Here is a 21,066-nt window from a genome sequence, read left to right as displayed (position 1 = left end):
AAGTCATGCGATATTTACTATAGCTGTGAAAATGTAGACCAGATCAACACCAATCAAATTAATGTGCATACTGATTGTGACCATAAAAATGAAGTACTTGCTGTAGGTAACGAAGAAATGTCAGTTAAAGATATGGTTTTCGATCCATTTGACGTAACTAAGCCTTTATCAACACCTGGTCGAAGTACATCCGCTGTAGTTGAAACAAAAGCTAAATTAGTTCTCAAAAAGAAAACTACACAACTAATATCACTTTTAAGTGACTGGAGCGTTTCCAAATAACATTTTACTTAATAATTATTGATGCTTGGGTGGCGGTAATTTAGATATATGCATCTTAAGATATATGCATCTTAACAATTTTTTTTAAGTTTTTTTTTTTAAATTATTATTTATAATTATTTCTGTTGCTTTATGTGATTTACAGGAAAGCTCCAGAGACCCAGAAAAATAATAACTTGTGTGATAGCCTTTTAACACCATCTTCATCTTTTCTAACAAAAAATCCACCTCAGAGTTTTGTTAAAAAGCTTGCTTCAAAATGCTTGGGCCTCAAAGCAAAGTTTAACTCTGCTCCTAACATATCTAATCCTGGGTTAGAGTCGAATGTCGATGGTAAACTAAAACAGTCGGATTCTAAACTTAGCTCGAACGCCTTGCATATAGGAAATAGTAAATTTTTCAAAATTTTGTCGAAAAAGGAGGAATCGGGTGATATCATTTGTACTGACGAATTTGACACAATTTCATTAGATAGACTTGGTACTTTAAATAGAGACTCTGCTGTTAACAGGAGTAATAGGAGTTGTCCAGGATTTAAAACTTCATTGCCGAATATATCTGAAAACAATGAGCTTAGCGATTCTCATGAATCAATTATCGAAAATGTAAATACGTTAGATAGCGAGGGTAAAATTGATAAAACACAAATGACTGAAGCAATAAACTATGACACAAAACTTAGTATTTTCGAACCTAGACGATCAGGTAATAGTATGTCTAATGTCTCTACAGATTATGCAAATTTAGTAAACGAATGTTACGAATCGTATGAATTCTCATCTAAACTTTCAACGCAAAAAGAATTAAGCGAAAAAACCATAATAACTATTCCAAAACCACCTCCTAGGTCGAATTTAATGGTTTCATTAGAAAATGAAGATGCGATTTATGAGAATATCATACCTGAAAAAACTAATTTAAGACACCCAACTCCTGCAGTTAGAACTCATATTCCACCGCCTGTTGAAATTGAGAAAAAGGTTCTATACGAAAATGTATTAATAAAGCCTGATAGAAAAGCCCCGGAACCACCTAAAAGGTCAATATTGCCTTCAAATGATGTATCTAATCAATCATCACCCAGTGAAAGCCGATCTTCTACTTTGTCATCGGATTCTATGATCGATGAAACAAATTTGGAAGATATTTTACTATCAGAAAAATCAAGGTCGTTTCGTCATGGTAAAAAAATGGTTCTGCATAGGGAATCGAGTAAATCTAGTATAAATAGAACACAATCAAATGCATCAGATGTTTCAAACTTTACAGAGATTAGTGCGATTGAAAATGTAGATTGCAGTGATGATGTGCAAGAAAAGTCGGTATATCTTACAATGACAGGTACGCTACCGAATAAGAAAACGGAAAAGGTTAAAAAGAAAGTTCTTTTCAGACATAAAACATTTACTAACATCGAGGTAGATAGAAGCTCTTTCAACACAAAAGATTTTACACTACGAGGCAATTCTTTTCTAAAAGAATCCTTGGGCAAATATCACATTCGTGGTACGGGTCATTGTATATACAAAGCTCCGACGGTAAAAGAATTTATTAACATTTTTAATAGAGACAATCTTTACAACGACGAAGAATTAGTGCCAAACCTTCCCAATGATAAAAGAGATAGTTATTTCGAAACAGGTATATGCTTTTGTAAACCGCGACCTCCGAAATTCCACAGTAGTGCCGAAGACTTACTAGATATCCAAAGTCACGAAGAAGACAAAGTCATAATAGATTTTGATGCAATAAAAAATAAATTAGAATTTATTTCGTCATCATTTCAATGTTTTTGCGATTCCGGAATGTGTCCTTTACATGCGAATAAAAGAGAAACGCCATTGGAATTAGTTGTTAAGTTTTCAGCTATGAAGAAAAGTATTTCAACTCCTGATATCACCTTAGAATATACTCCTTCTTCGACAATACAAAAGGGTTGTTTAATTAAAAATAAATCTGTTCCTTCCAATTTAGAAGAGCCATATGCCGTAGTAACTATACAAGATGTAATTAAAAATAATGTTAATAAAAATTATAATTCAGGCTTAAAAGACTTCGATTTTGATGAATCTTCATATGTTGCAATGTCTCCACATTCTTCCCTGTCTTCAGCAGACCGACCGTATTCTATAAAGGATATATCAGAAGTTATTTCTTTAGGTACTAATTCAACATCGACTGACGCTAACACATCTTGTGCTTCTGATACTATGCAATTGTTACGAAAATCGAGCTCCTCGGAACACTCCGGACATTGGTCGTTACAATCTTGTAATTCTAACATAACAGTGGTATCGGATGCGTCGTTTAAGACGTGCCTGGAGGAATCATCCGATGATTCTGATGGTACTTTACATTCGGACGGGGAAAGTTCAGACGCGGAGACCGTCAAATCTGACGTCAGTACGACAAAAAGACCGTGGGTACACAGTAGTTCCTTTAGATTTGGCAATAACAATAGATTAAAAAATGATACAAGTAATGTTATAGACGAGGATGATAGTTTTGTGTCGGCGAAATTAGAATCCTCGTCATCTAAATTCGAGAGCGGTATAAGTGTTGATTCAGAGAGTTCTTCGTCCGAGTGTGAAGGGGATAGTGGTGTTCCGGGGGAGGGTTATGTGTCGCTTGATGCTTCGCTTGAGCGGGGTTCGGGGGTGGTCGGGGGTGTTCGCAGCGGGTCGGGGCGACGACGTTGGGATGAAGCGGAGGGCACCAGCGAAGGCGACGCCATCAGCGTATCTAGCGCTGCGTCTAGCTGTGCCCCGCTGCATTTAGCGCATCACCACGAATACAGCAAAGTTTCGGTAAGTTCAATTTACAGAAAGTCATCCATTATTATATCTATTTATTTTATCATCAAGAATTCATATGTTTCACCAAAATGCTCTATTAAGCTGCAGTTATGAAATTTAATTTGTTCGACTATATTTTATTCAATTAATTTCTGCTAACGATAATATTCTGAACAATATTGTCGCCGAACCTAACGTCCCACCCATGACTGAAATGTCACGCGACACCCTTATAATATTTGTGTTGATAAGTTGACGATGTCACGGAATGTATCGTGAACGTTTTCACTAATTATGGAGGCGTTGAAACAAATGTTAGAAAATAATTCGCTTCGATAAAGAAAATTAAAATGTCGTGAGAAATGCAATAAATATCATCAAGTCGGTTCACACATGGCGTTTGCCACTTGTGGATACGGATGTCGTAATACGATAATTTAATACCGTCCAATTAGTTGGCGTCAAATGTGAAAAAGTATGTTCTCTCTGGCCTGTTCTGTTTTCAATGTATTATTTATAGACGCAGTCCGAACATTACATTACAATCCTTTATAATTACGTGTAAGAAAAGTTTGTTTCTTATAATATAAACACAAAATTTCATTAATAATGAATTCGAATTGATTTATCCAATACTAGCGACCGGTCCCGGCTTCGCACGGTTGCAATAAGGATACTAAATATACTACTGAATTTGTTTATTTACGACATCACATATAAACTTTTACAGTTATTAGTGTTTCTTTACTATATTGTCAATTTATATAAACAAAAACCGTCCTCTCGAATCACTCTATCTGTTAAAAAACACCGCATCAAAATCCGTTTCGTAATTTCAAAGATCTTAGCATACATAGGGACACGCAGCGCTACGAGACTTTGTTTTATACTATGTAAAGAAGATAATGGTGATGAAAGTGTTGCAGTCAGTTATCGTAAAGGCGTTCCAGTTTCTATAAAATACACATATCAGACAGGTTTGAACGTAATAACTTAGCATTTTTTCAATATTAGATAGGAGTATCCGTCAAACTATCAATTTTAACAATGATCTCAAACTAGTAATCGCCGGCGGCATAACTCGCATTTTAGGGTGTTAGTTCTCATGTGTCAGGTAAAAATTAGCTTCAAGTCCTTTCTTGGAATTCAAGTCAAGTGACGACCTCCGTGGCCGAGTGGTGTGTACACCGGTTTTCATTGGTACGCCACTCCGAGGTCCCGGGTTCGATTCCCGGCCGAGTGGAATTATCATTAGTTTTCTATGTTGTCTTGGGTCTGGGTGTTTGTGGTACCGTCGTTACTTCTGATTTCCATAACACAAGTGCTTTAGCTACTTACATTGGGGTCAAAGTAATGTATGTGATGTTGTCTCATATTTATTTATTATTATTTATTATTAAGTTTACTTCATACCAAATTTCATCAAAATCGGTTCAGCGGTTCGGTCGTGGAAGAGCGAGTCTCGTCTGAAACAGGCAGAGTTAATTTCAAATTTATAATATTAATATAGTTTTAAAAACAGATGCAGTTTCTACGTTTCCTCGAATCTATTCATATCTACTTAAATATGACTTTACATTCCTAGTTTGAGTCTTAATTTTAGCCTTATATGTTTTCGTATAGTTTTACTTTTTATGCAAGCTGTAACTACATTTAAGTGAAATTATATGTATAATTGCCTAAGGATAGATAACTTTTATGTAAAATATCCACATGTAATTTAGTTGGTGGTTCTTTAATAAATAAATATAAACCGTGCAAATAAAGATCATATTATTTTTGTGGCATACGTTTTAAGAGCAGTGATGATTATGCCACGCGAATAATATTTCTTATTATAATAAACTTGGCACATCCGTTTCCTTTAACACAACATGTACATGCATTTGGTACTTGATTAACCGTAATCATAACATAGCGTACCCACATGGGCACTGGAATTTTTAACCATCGTAAGAATTAGAATGTCAGTCGTGCCGCGAATGTGATCGAGGCGTGCGTTCGTCGCGCACTTTGTGAAACAATTGTGTACGATTTGAATAACCCTAATAATAAGTGATATGTGAATATTTAGTGAAGTGAGTTTTATTCTTGAGGATATTTTTTTGTCGTGATTCATGTGAGTTTAAATTTGGAATGTTTTATATTTTTTTTTATACGATATATATTTAATTTCCTATTATTAATAACACATAATATAGTTATTTTTTTATATAACAAATGATAATCTTAATTTATTATTTGGTATATTCTCATGTAAGGATTTCATTTGGATATACTTTTAATACTAAAACAATGTCGAAATGTTACTAGATCTAAAGATAGATTAACATACAAATTAAAAACTGGTATACATTTTTTTTTTAATTTAGTTTTCGTATCAACATTAAATCGAGAAAATAAATATTTCCCGTGTCAAGGACTCCATAACCCAATTTCGTGTTTCGTAATTTCCCATATGGCTGGATACGTGATGTGTCAAAGATTAATCGAAAGAGACTTCAGATAGATTCTACAAATGACTAAAAACTAATCGAAATTGATAATACAATATAATTTCATCATCATTATCATATATCAGATATCATTAGTTTTAAAACCACCGAATATACAAAAATTGAGCGTTTGTTATAATACTAGCGACCAGCCCCGCTTCGCTCGGTAACAATGCCAATATATACTACAGAATTTGTTTATTTACGACATCTAAATACGAACTACGAAAATTGTCAGCGTTTCTTTACTATATACATGCAATTTAGCAAACTTGAATTCCAAGAAAGGCTACTTTTTGGACCGATGCAATAAAACGCGAACGGAGCCGCAGGCGTCAACTAGTAGCTCATATTGTCAATGCGCTTGACCATCGAAAAGCATTCTTGGAGGTAGAATTGATAAATAAACGTAACACTACCAATACGATCGATATTGAGGATATTCTAGAAACGTGGAAATTGTTCGCGTAATCCATTTCTCAAAATAATTATTCTTTGCCCTCTAATAGATTGAAATCTACGGAAATAGGATTTCGCGGACTGGCGTTTGGCCAATAGCCAGAGCCGATGCTGAGCTATATGTTTACACATAGTAAAGCTCTATGTTCGTGCTGTCGGGAATTTGGGTATTAGTGTTACATTGTAGGCATTCTGATTACATGTGCTATTTTAAATCGTATTGTTTCAAGCTATTAATGTTATTTGATTTACACTACCAAATGTGTAAAAATCTTGTCAGTATTTCAAAAAATCCATCTATGATTTCTTATATAACATAATAATAATATAGAGGTAAAAATGTTTGTATGTCTGTAGGAAATAATCTCAGGATCTATATTTATATTTTTTTCTTTAACACTCGTTTGAAACCGTATTCGGTAGCTAGTTCTTTTCACGTACTGAGTTTGCTTTTATATGAATGTTTAAGTTAATGAATAGACAATTCTGTAAGATGTGTATACTTTGTATGAACTGTACTCGAAAGAACTCAAGAATAATTTAACTTCGATAATAAACCATCCGTGACCATCTTAGTGTGGAGAAATTAAAATTTTCAAGTTTTTAAATAATATAATCGCTTCTGTCAGCATTCCTTGATATTGGTATTTGGTTCATCTCTGACCAGATGCGCAACGGATATCATTTCTAATGCTTGTGTTTATTACTAAATAATTTCAGCGTCCGTATCTGGGTCAGTGGAACTCAATGGTACATGTATACTGAATCATAATAACACTTCAATTGATCTGTTTTATAAATATTCGACCTAGGTTATACTGAAAACGATGTAACTTTATTTGTGTATTGATTAATATTTTTATACATTGGTAGTATATACATGCAGAAATAAGTTATACTAGCTGAGGGTTTACCCACACGAAATTTATAAAAGTTTACTAATAGCACGTTTGATGGTAGGGCTTTGTGCAAGCCCGCCTGGGTAGGTACCACCCACTCATCAGATATTCTGCCGCTAAACCACAGTACGCAGTTCCCAAGATTGGTGGCGCATTGACGATGTTTACAGCGTCATTGTCTATGGGTGATGGTGACCACTAACCATCAGGTAGCCCATGTGCTCGTCCGCAAACCTATTCCATAAAAAAAATCTATACGACCACTATTTTACTCGCTTAAAAGGTCAATTAAAAAAGTAATCTACATGTTCCTGGGATTCAAAATATCTCCATACCAAATTTCATCTAAAACTGTTCAACGATTCTGTGAAGCGATTCATCACATAAAGTGTTAAATATTGACCCTGCCTGGCTGCCATATATTTATTCCAATGGATAGTATTGCTTCGTGTTTTTACAAAATTAGTCCTTATTATGAATCAGGGGTTTATTTTAAATATGGAACACATTTAATAAAATTTTATAGTTTTTTTTTTACATAGTTTTCCATTACCTGTTATATTATTTGTTCAGTATTGATTACATTAGTGCCTTGTCCAATGTCTGTGTGTAATTAATAATTATGATATATGATATTTTGAAGTGTTACATAGATCCATATGGAGTTCTAATATTTCAACCGTTTTTAGTTGCAAACTGGCTTGCGTACCTTTAGAAAGGTTACTGAATCCGATGATCTTAAAATATGTCAATCTGTGCAATTATTTAACCTTTTAAACTTAATTACTCCCATCGGTCACACTCAATGAACCGACAGCCGTTACCACAAATCATCGTGGCAGGCCATATTGGCGCCATATTAACGCGCCTGTCGGAACCGCGACGTCTGCGCATGCGCATCCGATTAATATAATTCCCTTTGATGTAGATACTTTGATTCTAAAATATTCTAATGTTCGAGGAAACGACGAAATAAAGAGTATTAACATAAATGTCTCAGCTTAACGAACAGACAGTATTTAATATATCAATTAAATAATATTTGATTACTAGTCTTAGTGTAAACACGTTTTTATATTACGATTTAGTTCATATTTTCTGCATCAAAAGCTTCATTAAATTCATAGATTGTGTGTACCTACTGTTAAGGCCTTATTAAGATACGCATACATAAACGTTGTATGCACATTAATGAAAAAAAAAGTTTTAGTGAACCCATAACAGTATTCCCATATACAAACAGACAGTGAGATTTTAAATTTGTCATGTATTTTACATATACATGTTACGGAAATATTCGGTATGTCGTATCAAAATAATAAATTTGATACATTTGTACCTTGTTATGTTTTCGTAGTAAAAACAAAAGAAGCTTCTTTGGTAAGGTACATATTGTAGAATATTTATACAATAATTTAATGTTACGAATCGCTGACATTATACAGAATTCATTTCGAATTAGGTTAAGTGTTGAAATATCACCACTTAGAGTAATTTATTACTTACAAACGAGAGCTGGTTGTTCATTGCGATAATCTACATTATTTTAAATGTAAATGTTTGTAAATTACAAGGAATTAATTAATTCCATTTTTTTCTTCTCGTAATATTTATTTTCAATTACCTGTTGCTGCGATCTTGTATGCGTTTGAATTTAACAGGAAAAAAATATTTTAGTATTTACTCCTTATTATATCAGTTATCTGCTACTGAAAGTTCTGACAAAATCGGTCCAGCCGTTCCAGAGATTAGCCGGAACAAACAGACAGACAGACAAAAATTGTAAAAAATGTTATTTTGGTATACTCGTACGTACCGTGTATATACATATGCGTTGAGTAAAAAATGACACTCAATTTTTATTATATGTATAGACGTATGAAAATGTTAATTAATTCGAATAGTTTGATTGTAAACATTAGCTAGAATAATTATCAAATCGAGAAGGGTGTTAGGTTGAAACCTATACGGGCGCTATTAGAAATATTATAGATTCCTTACATCGCTAATGCGCCTCCAACCTTGGGAACTAAGATGTAATGATCCTTGTGCCTATGGGTACACTGGCTGATTCACCGTTCAATACATAACACAGCAATACTGAGTAATGCTGTTTGGTGTTAGAATATCTGATGAGTGGTGGTAACCTACCCAAACGACTTGCACAAAGCCCTACTCCCAAGTAAAATAAAGTAACAACTAATTCAGTAAGGTTTAAAAAAAAAACAACGATTTAACTTTTAATTTTGTAATTTATATACTTATAGTCCGTAAACAGTTATTATAGCCCATCATATTATAGCTCATAATATCTCGTCAGAATGAATTGAAGAGAAATTTGTCGAGAGCTAACTATCATGTCTAACAGGCTATTATGTAGAAAATTGTCCATTCAACGGCCGGCTGCTACCAATTTATCCCTCATCCTCGACTCAATATTAAATTACTTGGACCTTTAGGGATACCGTTTGGTGCAAATTGTAAGGCGGCGGCGGAGATGAGGAGATTAGTTATTAATATTATTAGCTTCTTATAAGATAACTATAATCGTTTAAATGTACTGAAAACTAAATATTTTGTGTCTTTTTTTTTCGTATTTACAAATATTAATTATATTACATGATTAAATGTTTTGTCGTCTCTCTTAAAAAATTGGAATCGCACTCACCGTTCTCACTAATTAATACAGTTTGATGCACGATGAAAGTTAAAGTATGTATTTTATGATAACTTTGTGCAAATTAATTTTATAATAATAATTATGATTTTTCGATTAAGACTAAAGACATCGTGCACGTTTCATTGCATTCTTCGTGTGTATCTATCTATGAAATCATTAAATTAAAAGGTAATATAATACAAACAGTATTTTATGACGAAAAATCGTTCGCTTTCTTAATTCTTCCATTGTCCATCACGTATGTACATTAAGGACGTGTTTTAATTAATTATCTACATTTATTTATTTATATTATGAAAAAGAGGTGGATATTGTTTTATTTTATATGGGGGGTAATCTCAAGAACCAATGGTCCAATTTTTGATGGTAAGGTGATCCAGATCATCATGTCTCAAGCTCAGTTTTTCTGGTTAAGGAAGACTAATAGAGTGCCTTAGTCATTTGTGTGACCAAGCTCTTTAAATAAAGAAAAAACAACCAATAGTCCAATTCTAAAACAAAATCCCGTAGAAATCTGCAGCATTTCTGTTTGCTTAGTGGTAAAATTATATTTATATCATATCATTATCTTTATGAATTAAATGCTCTGTAAAGCGAAGGGCTACTAACTAGTGACCCCCGAACTATGAATGGAATAAAAATTATAACGTTAAACTTGATCTTTTAATATCGTTTAACCTTATTCTAAAAGGTGACACGTAATAACACGCCTTCAAGAGAGAAAATGTAATCACGTTAACGATTCAATTTTGTGTAATTTACAATAATATAAGTTATGTATTTTGGACCGTAGCTAAGCGTTCTTCACAATCGTTGAAATTCACAATTACGCAATTGCGAACACTTATCTCGTTCCGTGACGACAGTGTGTTCTGCTATATATAGACGCGGTTTCCGTCTATTTTCCTAAATTATTCTGTTCTTGGCTTTACTGCATCTGATCTAAGACCATTAGGATTTATAGGAATAGATTCAGGTCACTTATATCGTCATTAAAAACTAATCAGTTGAATTGTTTTTACGATATCAATTTATATGTAAGACTGACGTTATCATATGGCCTTTTATTAATTCAGACTAGTCCTTACAGTCTTACATAGTATAAAACAAAGTGTGTTCCTATGTATGCTTAGATCTTTAAAATTACGCAACGGATTTTTTTGATAGAGTATTTCGAGAAGAAGGTTTTTGTATATACATGGACAATATAGTAAAGAAATAAGAAAAGTTATGCAGTAGATTTAGTATCGTTATTGCAATCGTGCGATGCCGGTCAGGTCGCCAGTATTCTTGTAAATCTCTTTTCCACGTGACAATGTTTAAATATAATTCAGTCTTTAAAACCACTGGGTGCAAGGAAAGCAAGAATAAATTCTCAGTTATCATTGTCAGATTTTATTTATCTTAAAACAGCAAACAAAATGTCATGGATGGGTCGTTATTGTTTCGTAGTTTTATTTATATCACCCTTACTTCATTATCGATTTCCCAAGTGAATGTCTCTTCACGCATATATCATTTCTGCAGCCCACCCCTCCCAAGAAGCCCCCCAGAAGGAACTTGTCTGTGTCCCCTACCCACGTCAATTCTCCATCCTCTGGGTACAGCTATGAGCTGAGAGCCCATGCAAGGAGTCAGGACGACTTGGATGAAATACAGGTGAGTTCAGTCGTCCAAATTAGGAACAGCAGGTGTCCATAAACTGGAATTTTAGCTCTAGTTAATAAGTTCACGAGATTTTATCTTTTTATATAGTATTATTGAATATTCAACTATAATTATATGAGATGCCAATTTATTTGTTTTTATATGTGTATTTGTACGTGACCATAATTATGTATTTAAGCGTCGAAATGCTTTTCTGCAATAAAGTCTCATTGTTACAGGGTGCTAAACTTTACCTCAAACACGGTAGATCTGTCGACCAGTACGTCGACGGCAAGCTATCGTATTCGGAGTACGAAGAGAACCATAATTCGCCTAGAGCCATCCCCGTGCCAAATCCTCGGCCGAGTCTCAGAAACCGTACGCAGCCGGTTGCGATCACGGCTATGTATGAAAATGTCGTGATAAAAGAACAGAATCCCCGTAGGAAGCTGAGACGGAACACGTTTGGACCGCAATACGAGAATTTCGAAACTAGAATGGCTGACAAGAGAGTGAGGAAATACTCGAACCAAGAGAGATCGTCCTTGGAGAGTTTGTTGGACGATCAGTCGATGAATAGTCCGAGTGAGTGTGAACGGTATTCTGATGGCTCGAGGGCGGATTTGCCGCTGTCGCCGACGCACTACGAACAGCCTCCCACACCCGACCATCCGCCACCGTCAGCGAAACAAGCGGAGAACAGCATCCACGAACGGATCCGGCCACTGAGTCAGGTTAGTCCTGATTGAAGATTTTTCTGCACCAAAATTCCCTTGTCACGTTTAGCTCGCCCAATTTATAGACTTTAGGTTTTCTGTTCATACCTGGAATGATAATTAGGCTTAAAATGTTTGTTGTTTTTGTCATGCTAGTTTATATTCACCCTAAAAATACTAATAAGCCATACATTGAATTTATCATTACTAATTTTGTAATATTGGTGCATCAAAAACGCATAGATGGTGAAATGAGTAAAAACTTGCCTAATGATTTGTTTTGTGCTGGGCACGTGTACACAATAAATATTATTGTTAAAGTATTTTTAATTGGGCATATATGTATACATATAATGTATCGCACATATATCTGTAAGAGCAGAATGGGTAACATCATGCGAATTGTAAAACCAAATTCCATTAATAACAAAAGCACTTATCACTTCATCAGTGCGCATTGTGTTGAAAACAGTTTCACCAGCTAAATAATTGCCAAGAAGTGTATGGGTTAAGCACAGAAAAACACACAGAAAAACTTAATTATTATATAAAAAAGGGGGGGCGTGCTAGACAAAGTGCACTTGTTAATTCTCGAAGCGATAATGAACTTAGTTTTAATACTAATCTTCTGTTAATTGGTCGTAATATAAAAGAGATTGGTCTTAAAAATACTTGATTGTATATAGGTTTTATATGTAAATAAAACCTACAATGTTGTGTGACTTTGTCTAGGCCCATAGGATTCGAAATTGCATGAGCATGTTATTATTATATACATATATTATATACAACACTCTTAGTGACCATTCATTTATGACGTGAGACTATTTTCGCTCTTTTTTGAATCCCCTCCTCCCCTTCTCCTCCTTCCCCCTCCAATCACCTTGTATAAGATAAAATGAGAATAGACCGATCTCTTTAATATTTTTTACTTAATAATCTGAAGAAAAATACACGTTTGGCTTATTTTTCAAAATAACAATTTTTGAAACGTTTATTTGTAATTTTGAAGGTTCTAAAGTATCTGAGCGAACCTCGGCAATGGCGTTTTTTCAAATAATTTTAACTCTGCGCATTTTTTTTATCTTACTTAAGAACTATCAAAACTCCTTCCCATTCTCTTGTTAGAAAACATAAGATATGGTCTTTTACAGACTCCCTAAATCATTTTACGTAATAAATGAATGGCTCCTAATAAATGTACCTTTGAAAATTTCAGCTAATAATGGAAGTTGTTGAAGAAATACGAATTCGAAAGAAATCGCAAGGCGATGTTACGAATAGCTGATGATTTTTTTAGTTATACATATATATAATTAAGCTGTCGGACGGATGTATGTCTGTCTTGTGATTGTCTCTTAGACTACGCGTATGGTGCTATATCGAATGAAATATTGGTTTTGACTTCCTGTAAATAGACAATTTAATTTTTTTCATTTTTTAAACGTTTTAAGGTGCTGAATAGGTTAAGTAAATTTTTTATTATATACTAGTTATCGTAGTTTGAAATTGTTTTGTGAATTGCATTTAAAAATAGAATATTATAGCGATGTCCATGATTTACAGAACAATTTTCTTTTTTACTACCGACATGACAGTATCATGAGTAGACTAGCTGTAGTTTTTATAGAGTAAAGTAGACATAAGTCAAAACAGTCTTGAGACGAACTCTCCGGAGAGTATTAAAAACACAACGTGCCTTACATATAAATCACATTGTTTGGTCGGAATTAGATCTTAAATTGAACTACTTATTATAATAATTAAACCTCATATTTAGTTCAATTTGTAGAACTAATTCTATACATAATATAAGAGGCGGTATTACGATTAGCAAGTGAATGAAAATATTAATGAAAATGACTGAAAAATGTGATAGGAAAATAATTAGATGTGTATTTTTTTAAGTCAAATCGAAATGCGGCTTGTTTTGTCTGAAGTCTGCACTGATTCTTACTAAATTGATTACCAATTGGAGTATTAAAATGTTCAAATAGCATTTGAATGAATTACCAATGTTATAGCTCTTTGATATAATAAAATAGATATCGAGTATGTATTCCTTATGATTTACCATTTTTTATTTTAAGTCTTTACTTGTATTATTTCTAATTTTATTTCGTTTATAAAATAAATATCTTTATTGTATTTTTCTTTGTTTTTATTTTCTCCTTTCAGTTTTTTTTTTACGTTCTATAAAATATTATGAAACATCATTTTTGTTTGTACGATTTTGTGTTTTAAAATATGTAGGTACAGTCAGAGTAAGAAAAACTTCGTCAGTTTTCATCCTTTCCTTTATCAAATCGTAAACTCTTAGTACCTTTTGATACTAAAGCGCTAAACTGACAACTGCATATAAAATTAAACTTACACAGTATGATAACTTGGTTCAATTTAATGTAACATCTTTGGACTACGTCTAGTTTTATATCAACATGAAATGTTTTTAATGGCGTAATTAGTCATTACAAATTTAAATTAGATATTATATCTTCTATTGAATTGTCAAAATATATTTGTCAGTGTCATATATTTTCGATACGTAAAGCAGATTATTGCTAATACTGAACACACGAAAATAGATCTTAAGGTGACGAACCTTTTCTTACCCCGACTGTACTTAAGAGGTATCATGAGCCCGGGTGCAAGCAGTGTCCTGGTCTATTGCGCTCTTAAATGTTTTTAAGAGACCTATGGTGTTATTATGGTTATATCATAGCATCAGTTGCTATCAAATATTTATTACAGATTGATATATGTATGTTGTGGATAATTTAGTATTACAGCCCCGGCTTCGTGCGTAGGTAAGATGCTGATACTAAATATACTACAAAATATATTACGATATCACATTAGAGACTATTAAAATTATCAGTATTTCTGTACTATATTGTCAATATATATTATATACAAAAACCTTCCTCTCGAATCAGTCTATGTATTCAAAAAAAACCGCATCAAAATCCGTTGAGTAATTTTAAAGGTCTAAGCGTACATAGGGTCAGACAGCGGTAAACGACTTTGTTTTATACTATGTAATGATGATGATGCATAGGTTCATTATACTTATTTTGTTTTTTTATTAAATTTTGATAGCAATTCGCAACATTTGATAGTAACAGTATGCTATATCAGTAATAGCACCACTGGGCGCCTTACCGATGGCCTCAGATTATACCGTTATGAGTTTTTGCACTCTTTCTGGTTTAATACCTGACTGTCAGTAGCGTATTATTATCCAAATCATATCCAGATTTGATTAAAGTTACTGACATTTAATCAGCGATTATAAAAGTATTTCTAATAACGATTTTTAGACTTTTACTTTTATTAATCTCAATACAATAGTGAAAATAGATATTATATCGACAATGGTGTACGAATCTCCTAAATAACATTTTTTTTTTCGAAATTGAGCTAAAAGAGTATTATGTTATAAATAAAAAAAAACAATTGATTATTAAAATATTTATTTCGCCTCCTGTAAAATTACATCTTAGTTATATAGAAGATATTCGTACATCATGGTCAATATATTAATAAAAAAATGATCTGTTTCAAGTAAGCTTCGTTGTTTTAGCTAAATATATATAAATGAAAAGATCAAGAATATCTTTGATTTGATATTTCTAGATATATACATATAGTACGACACAACTTAGATGTAGCATCAGCAAATTCAATAAAACCGATTACTGCCGATTTACACAACCAACAGAAATAGATCGAGGCATTCGACGCTTTTGTCGCTATGGATTCTCGCGGCAGTTCAACCCGAGAAAGTAAGTGCATGTAAATCGGCGCGTCAAATTGACGAATATATTAGGTCATATGATATTACAAGTCATTACGTTTGTATAGATAATATTTACATGAGAAATAAATATTGATAATTTGGGATAGCGTTCTTAATTCGGATGCGATCGGTTTTACGGATTTTGCCGATGCTACATCGTTGTGTCGTACTATACAACAATCTTGAAACTCATTTCTAGCGCCTTATAAGATAATCAGGCAAATGTTTATAAAGACGTTTTAAAGTTGAAACGAAATTAATTAAGCTCATGATGTTCCATTGTTTCATTAATAATGATTCACTAACATATGATTCGTTTTCTGTTTTATGTATATTAAGAAGTAGGTTTTTCATTTCGTATATAGCATAGGGTTATTTGTATTTTTGTTAACCGATATATCCAAAAGTCTTACTGAAGGAACTCTTAATGTTTGTATTATTAAATTTAGTTTTATTAACTATTTTAGTTTTTCCATTTTAATAATTGAGACTTTATTATTTTTGTTGTTATCCTTCAGTGGCTAGAAAGTTCAAATCATATTCAAAAATCCTTAATTCGAACCCTTGTAGCTACAGGCACAAGGGACATGACATCTTAGTTCTCAAGATTGGTGATGTACAGGCGTTGAAGGAATAGTTTAGGCATGGCGATCTGAAATCGATTAATCGAAGAATCGATTATTGGAGCCAACAAGATCGATTTTTTAAATCGATATGTAGTACTGAATCGATTCGGTGAATCGATATTTCACCCTTGAAAATCGACATTCGATTTTTATTGGTATAAACCATAAAACTATTTACAATTAATTAAGTTTATCCGTATTATAAGAGTGCTGCCGTTTAAAGAATTAATCATTCAAAAACTCGCGAGATGGCTGTATGTTTAGATTCCTTCGCATATTCGCATATTCTTCGATTTTACTGATAAGAGATCGTTAAATTATAATATGTACCTTGCTTTTAATAAAATATTACATTATAAACGAAAACTTGACAAAAAGATCGATTTTTCGGAAATCGATCCTATAGACCTCGATTTTTTTGTGAATCGATTCATTAGGTCACGATTTGAATCGATTTAAGAATCGATCTTTTTCGAAAAGAATCGCCATCCGTAGAATAGTTAACATTTTCTTAGAGCGTCAAGAAGACTTTTTCTGAAATTAGGGATTCACTGCCTTTTACAGTAATTATAATTTGTTTAGTTTTCACCAGCGGCTTCACTCGCGTTATAGTGGTTGGTTATTATATGTTAGGCAAAAAAGTGACGGCCCAGTGGTTATAACGCGTGCATCTTAACCGATGATTGCGGGTTCAAATCCCAGGTAAGCACCACTATATATATATGCTTATTTTGTGTTTCTAATTCATCTCGTGTTCGGCGGTGAAGGAAAACATCGCGAGGAAACCTGCATGTGTCTAATTTCATCGAATTTCTGCCACATGTGCATTCCACCAACCCGCATTGGAACAGCGTGGTGGAATATGTTCGAAAACATCTCCTTAATGGAAGAGGAGCCCTTATCTTAGCAGTGGGTAATGTACTGACTGTTACTTTACTTTTACTTTACAATAAAGTAGCCTATGTCCTTTCTTCAAGTTCTCAAGAGTTCAAGTTTGCTTCACACCAAACATTATCAAATTCGGTTCATCGGTGTGGTCGCGAATGAGCGACAGGCAGACAGTTACTTTCACATTTATAATATTAGTACAGATTTTGACAAAAAAATGCCATATAGACTTGTCAGATTATTTTGATTCAAATTGTTTCAATTCTAATTTAAATAAAGTTATCATGATCAGAACGAGTAATTACTGTAACTCATTGGTATCGAATTAAAAACCACCAACAAAACCAAGTAAGATATTATATTTAATATGTGGTCATGGACTTGTTAACATCTATATTAATATCATAAATGGGAAAGTAATCACTGAACGGTATGTTATGAAACAAGTTTGAACCTTGACCCCAACTCTTAAAACACTAGTGAAGCAGCGGGCTATAAATAGCGTATAATCATTTCCATTTATATATTTTGGAATATTTACATCGTTTTGGAAACATTTTTTTTGAGTATTACAATATTTTATTATTTTTCAAATAAAAAAGTATTATTGCTGTAATAATACTTTTTTAAGCTTATTACTTTTGTTAGGAGTAGGGACTATAACTTTTTATTTTATTGTTATAAGTTATTATGAAGATTTGAATATAATAGTGGACAGGTAAGAATGCTCCTGTTTTTTTAATTCCTAATTTTGTAGTTGCGTTATAAGCTAGTTTATAAAGATAAATAGTTTATACAATGTGTATAATGTGATTTCCACGGACTACATTGTTGAAATACCCCTTATGTGTTTTAAATAATGTAATATTATATATTATATATGGCGTTGTGTATTCTTCTGTGCCTAATATTTTTTTTACAACTTACAACTAATAATTTTAAACATCGATAAAAGTTTTAATAAGAACCGAAATGGTTTGATTTTCTTTTATTTAGAGTTAAAGGATAATGTGTAATAAATACAAAATACCTTGTTTGTTTTTTAATGGTAATAATTGATAGAGTTGATAATGGTATTAACAAGTACACTTAACTATATTACAAATTAAATATATATCAAGTATGGTTATTGTATACATCTCTTCGTGCATCTTTTGAGAATACTTACAGACATAAAATACTTAGAAACATAAATCTTATCATGAATAGAATTTGTCAGAAATTGTATATAATTTACACAGAGGAGAGGGTATGGTTAATATGGTCATATATTTGATCATTTAATTTGATGAGTGCATTTGTTGATTCTTCAATATGTTATGATGAGCCACATGTATCACCAGTAGAACAGTGGAGAAGTTCCAAACCGTCTCTCAAAAGAAAAGACCGTATGTTTTACCAAAATTTTGTCTCCTTTGATTATTATCAATCTATATGCTTAGTAGATATCTAAAATGAATTGAGATCAATTATAAATAAAACTGATTACAGCTTCGAACTTATAAATAACTTATTGTAATATTTAATATACCTTATGTTATACTGACAGCTTATATTTTAATATAAGCTAATGTTATTGGAAAGTTTTCGTTTTGGGGTATATTAATTATTACTCTTAATAGGTTCAGTACATTTCACTGTTTTTTATCAACGACCGTTGATAGTATCTAGCTTATAAGCTTGCAGATCCTAAGGTTCTAGGTTTGAATACCAAGTTAAACCAATCAAAATTTGTTGGGTTGTAAAGGAATTCTCAAAGCAGCCTGGAGTTTCACAGCTGATATAACCAAAGTGCCTCGAATAGCGCGTAAAGCCAGTTCCGTGTAAGGTTCTTTTCTTGTCTTGTCAAAAAGTTATTCAATAGTATAATCAGTGATATGGATTATATTGGATATTGCAGTAAGCAGGGCCGTATTTAGGGGAGGGCAACCGGGGCAACTGCCCTGGGGCCTCCACATGAGAGGGGGCCACGGTTTTCAGCAAGTTAACAAATACTGAGATATAGTCAAATTGTAATAATGTTACTATTTAATATTTTAAAAGTTACCGATACAAATACGAAACAATTCATAGCTTACTGATTGAAATAAAAAAAAACTAATTAATTCATGATAATATAATTATTAGGGTGTTTGTGGCCCCGGAGCCTCCACACCTTTAAATCCGACTCTGGCAGTAAGCGTGTCTGATGAGAATGATCGCCATAGCGGAAATCGAGCAGTTTGACTTAATCACCGCATTTTAACCTAAAAATATCAATTACATCATACATACCTAATATATCAAAACCTTGGCGTCTCTTATGAAATATAGTAATTATAATAATGTTATTTTTATTTAAACATATTGTTACTACACACACAGGACACAAAACATCTTAGTTTCCAACGTTGATGGCGGATAGGCGATGTGTGACAGGGTTAATATTTTTTATAACGCCATTGTATATGAGCGGTGGCCACTTATCAACAAGTGGCTCATTTGCATGACCACCTTATTTCATAAAGATGCTTATATAATGTTGCAATAGATTTTTGTTTTACAGGAATACAAGAGAAGATCTATGTTACGGGATAGTCAAACTGAAACCGAAGTTATCCTGCTACGCGCGCCGTCAGCTGTCTCCGTGGCGAGTGGTGCCACCGATCGCAGTGGTAACACCGACAACTGCGTGGAAGAATATGTCTGTGATGTTCCTTTCGCTGGTAAGTACCTACCATTTAACTGCTCGCGTTTCAGATACTAAAGAAGACCTAAATGGTGCAAACTACGAATTAGAAATTTTAATTTAAAATACAATAAATTAAGGATTTAAATATTTACGTTATGTATGTTAATGACACTTATGTTAATTATCACTGCAATTAATATTTAAATAATGTTTGCTCGTAAATATTATCAGGAGCCTCTACGAAAAGTCAGTATGACTTTATAAAATACAATCGACTATTATATTGAATGAATCACATCGTATGTCAAAGTTAACATTTTAAAGTGAAACTGCCAGCCCGTTTGGTTACCATCATTATCACTAATCTACCACCAAACAAATACTTTGTGTTATTGTTTTCCGGTTTGAAGGATAAGTGAGCTAATGTAACTTTAGGGTCAAGTGACGTGTCATTTTACTTGATGGTTGACGGCGATTGGTGACACGTTAAGCAATGATTATTATTTCTCTTAGTGCTAATATCTATGGATGATGGTAACCACTGGCCATAGCCCGAACGCTTTACAAGAAAAAAAATAAAAAAAAACATATTTGAAAATGGAATGCTTCTGATCTTACGCATTTTTCGAGTATTAGTATTCCATTTTAATACCTGTTGACGTGTCATTTTATTTGAAAGCTGACGGCGTATTGGTGACACATTTAGCAATTTTTAATATTTCTCTCGGCGCCAATATCTATTCGAGAAGGTGACCATAAGATCTATTGCATGTCCGCTTTACAAGATCTTTTACGTATATTTCGAATTTTAACATAAATTAATTTTATACTATAGGCTAGAAATGAAAGCGTCTTAGGGTAAAAATAAAGTAAGTAAAGTAAAGTAACAGCCTGCACATTTCCCTCTTCCATTAAGGAGAGGGTTTGAAAGATATTCCACCACGCTGTTCTAATGCGGGTTGGTGGAATGCACATGTGGCAGAATTTCGATGAAATTAGACACATGCAGGTTTCCTCACGATGTTTTCCTTCACCGCCGAGCACGAGATGAATAATAAACACAAATTAAGCAAATATATATAGCGGTGCTTGCCTGATTTTGAACCCGC

General features: G+C 33.1%; 1 protein-coding gene across 1 annotated transcript in view; it reads left to right on the top strand.

Moving 5' to 3' along the window:
* LOC124537796 overlaps nucleotides 1–21,066 on the top strand; it is a 137,025-nt gene that overhangs the window by 43,472 nt on the left and 72,487 nt on the right. The window contains exons 8-11 of the mRNA XM_047114705.1: nucleotides 428–3,089; nucleotides 11,138–11,269; nucleotides 11,497–11,991; nucleotides 19,832–19,991. Coding sequence (XP_046970661.1) covers nucleotides 428–3,089; nucleotides 11,138–11,269; nucleotides 11,497–11,991; nucleotides 19,832–19,991 — 3,449 coding nt within the window. The remainder of the gene's footprint in view (nucleotides 1–427; nucleotides 3,090–11,137; nucleotides 11,270–11,496; nucleotides 11,992–19,831; nucleotides 19,992–21,066) is intronic.

This window comes from Vanessa cardui, chromosome 19 (assembly GCF_905220365.1).
Source record: "Vanessa cardui chromosome 19, ilVanCard2.1, whole genome shotgun sequence".
NCBI lineage: Eukaryota > Metazoa > Arthropoda > Insecta > Lepidoptera > Nymphalidae > Vanessa > Vanessa cardui.
Note: the sequence above shows the minus strand (reverse complement) of the source record. Positions and strands in the feature narration are given on the sequence as shown.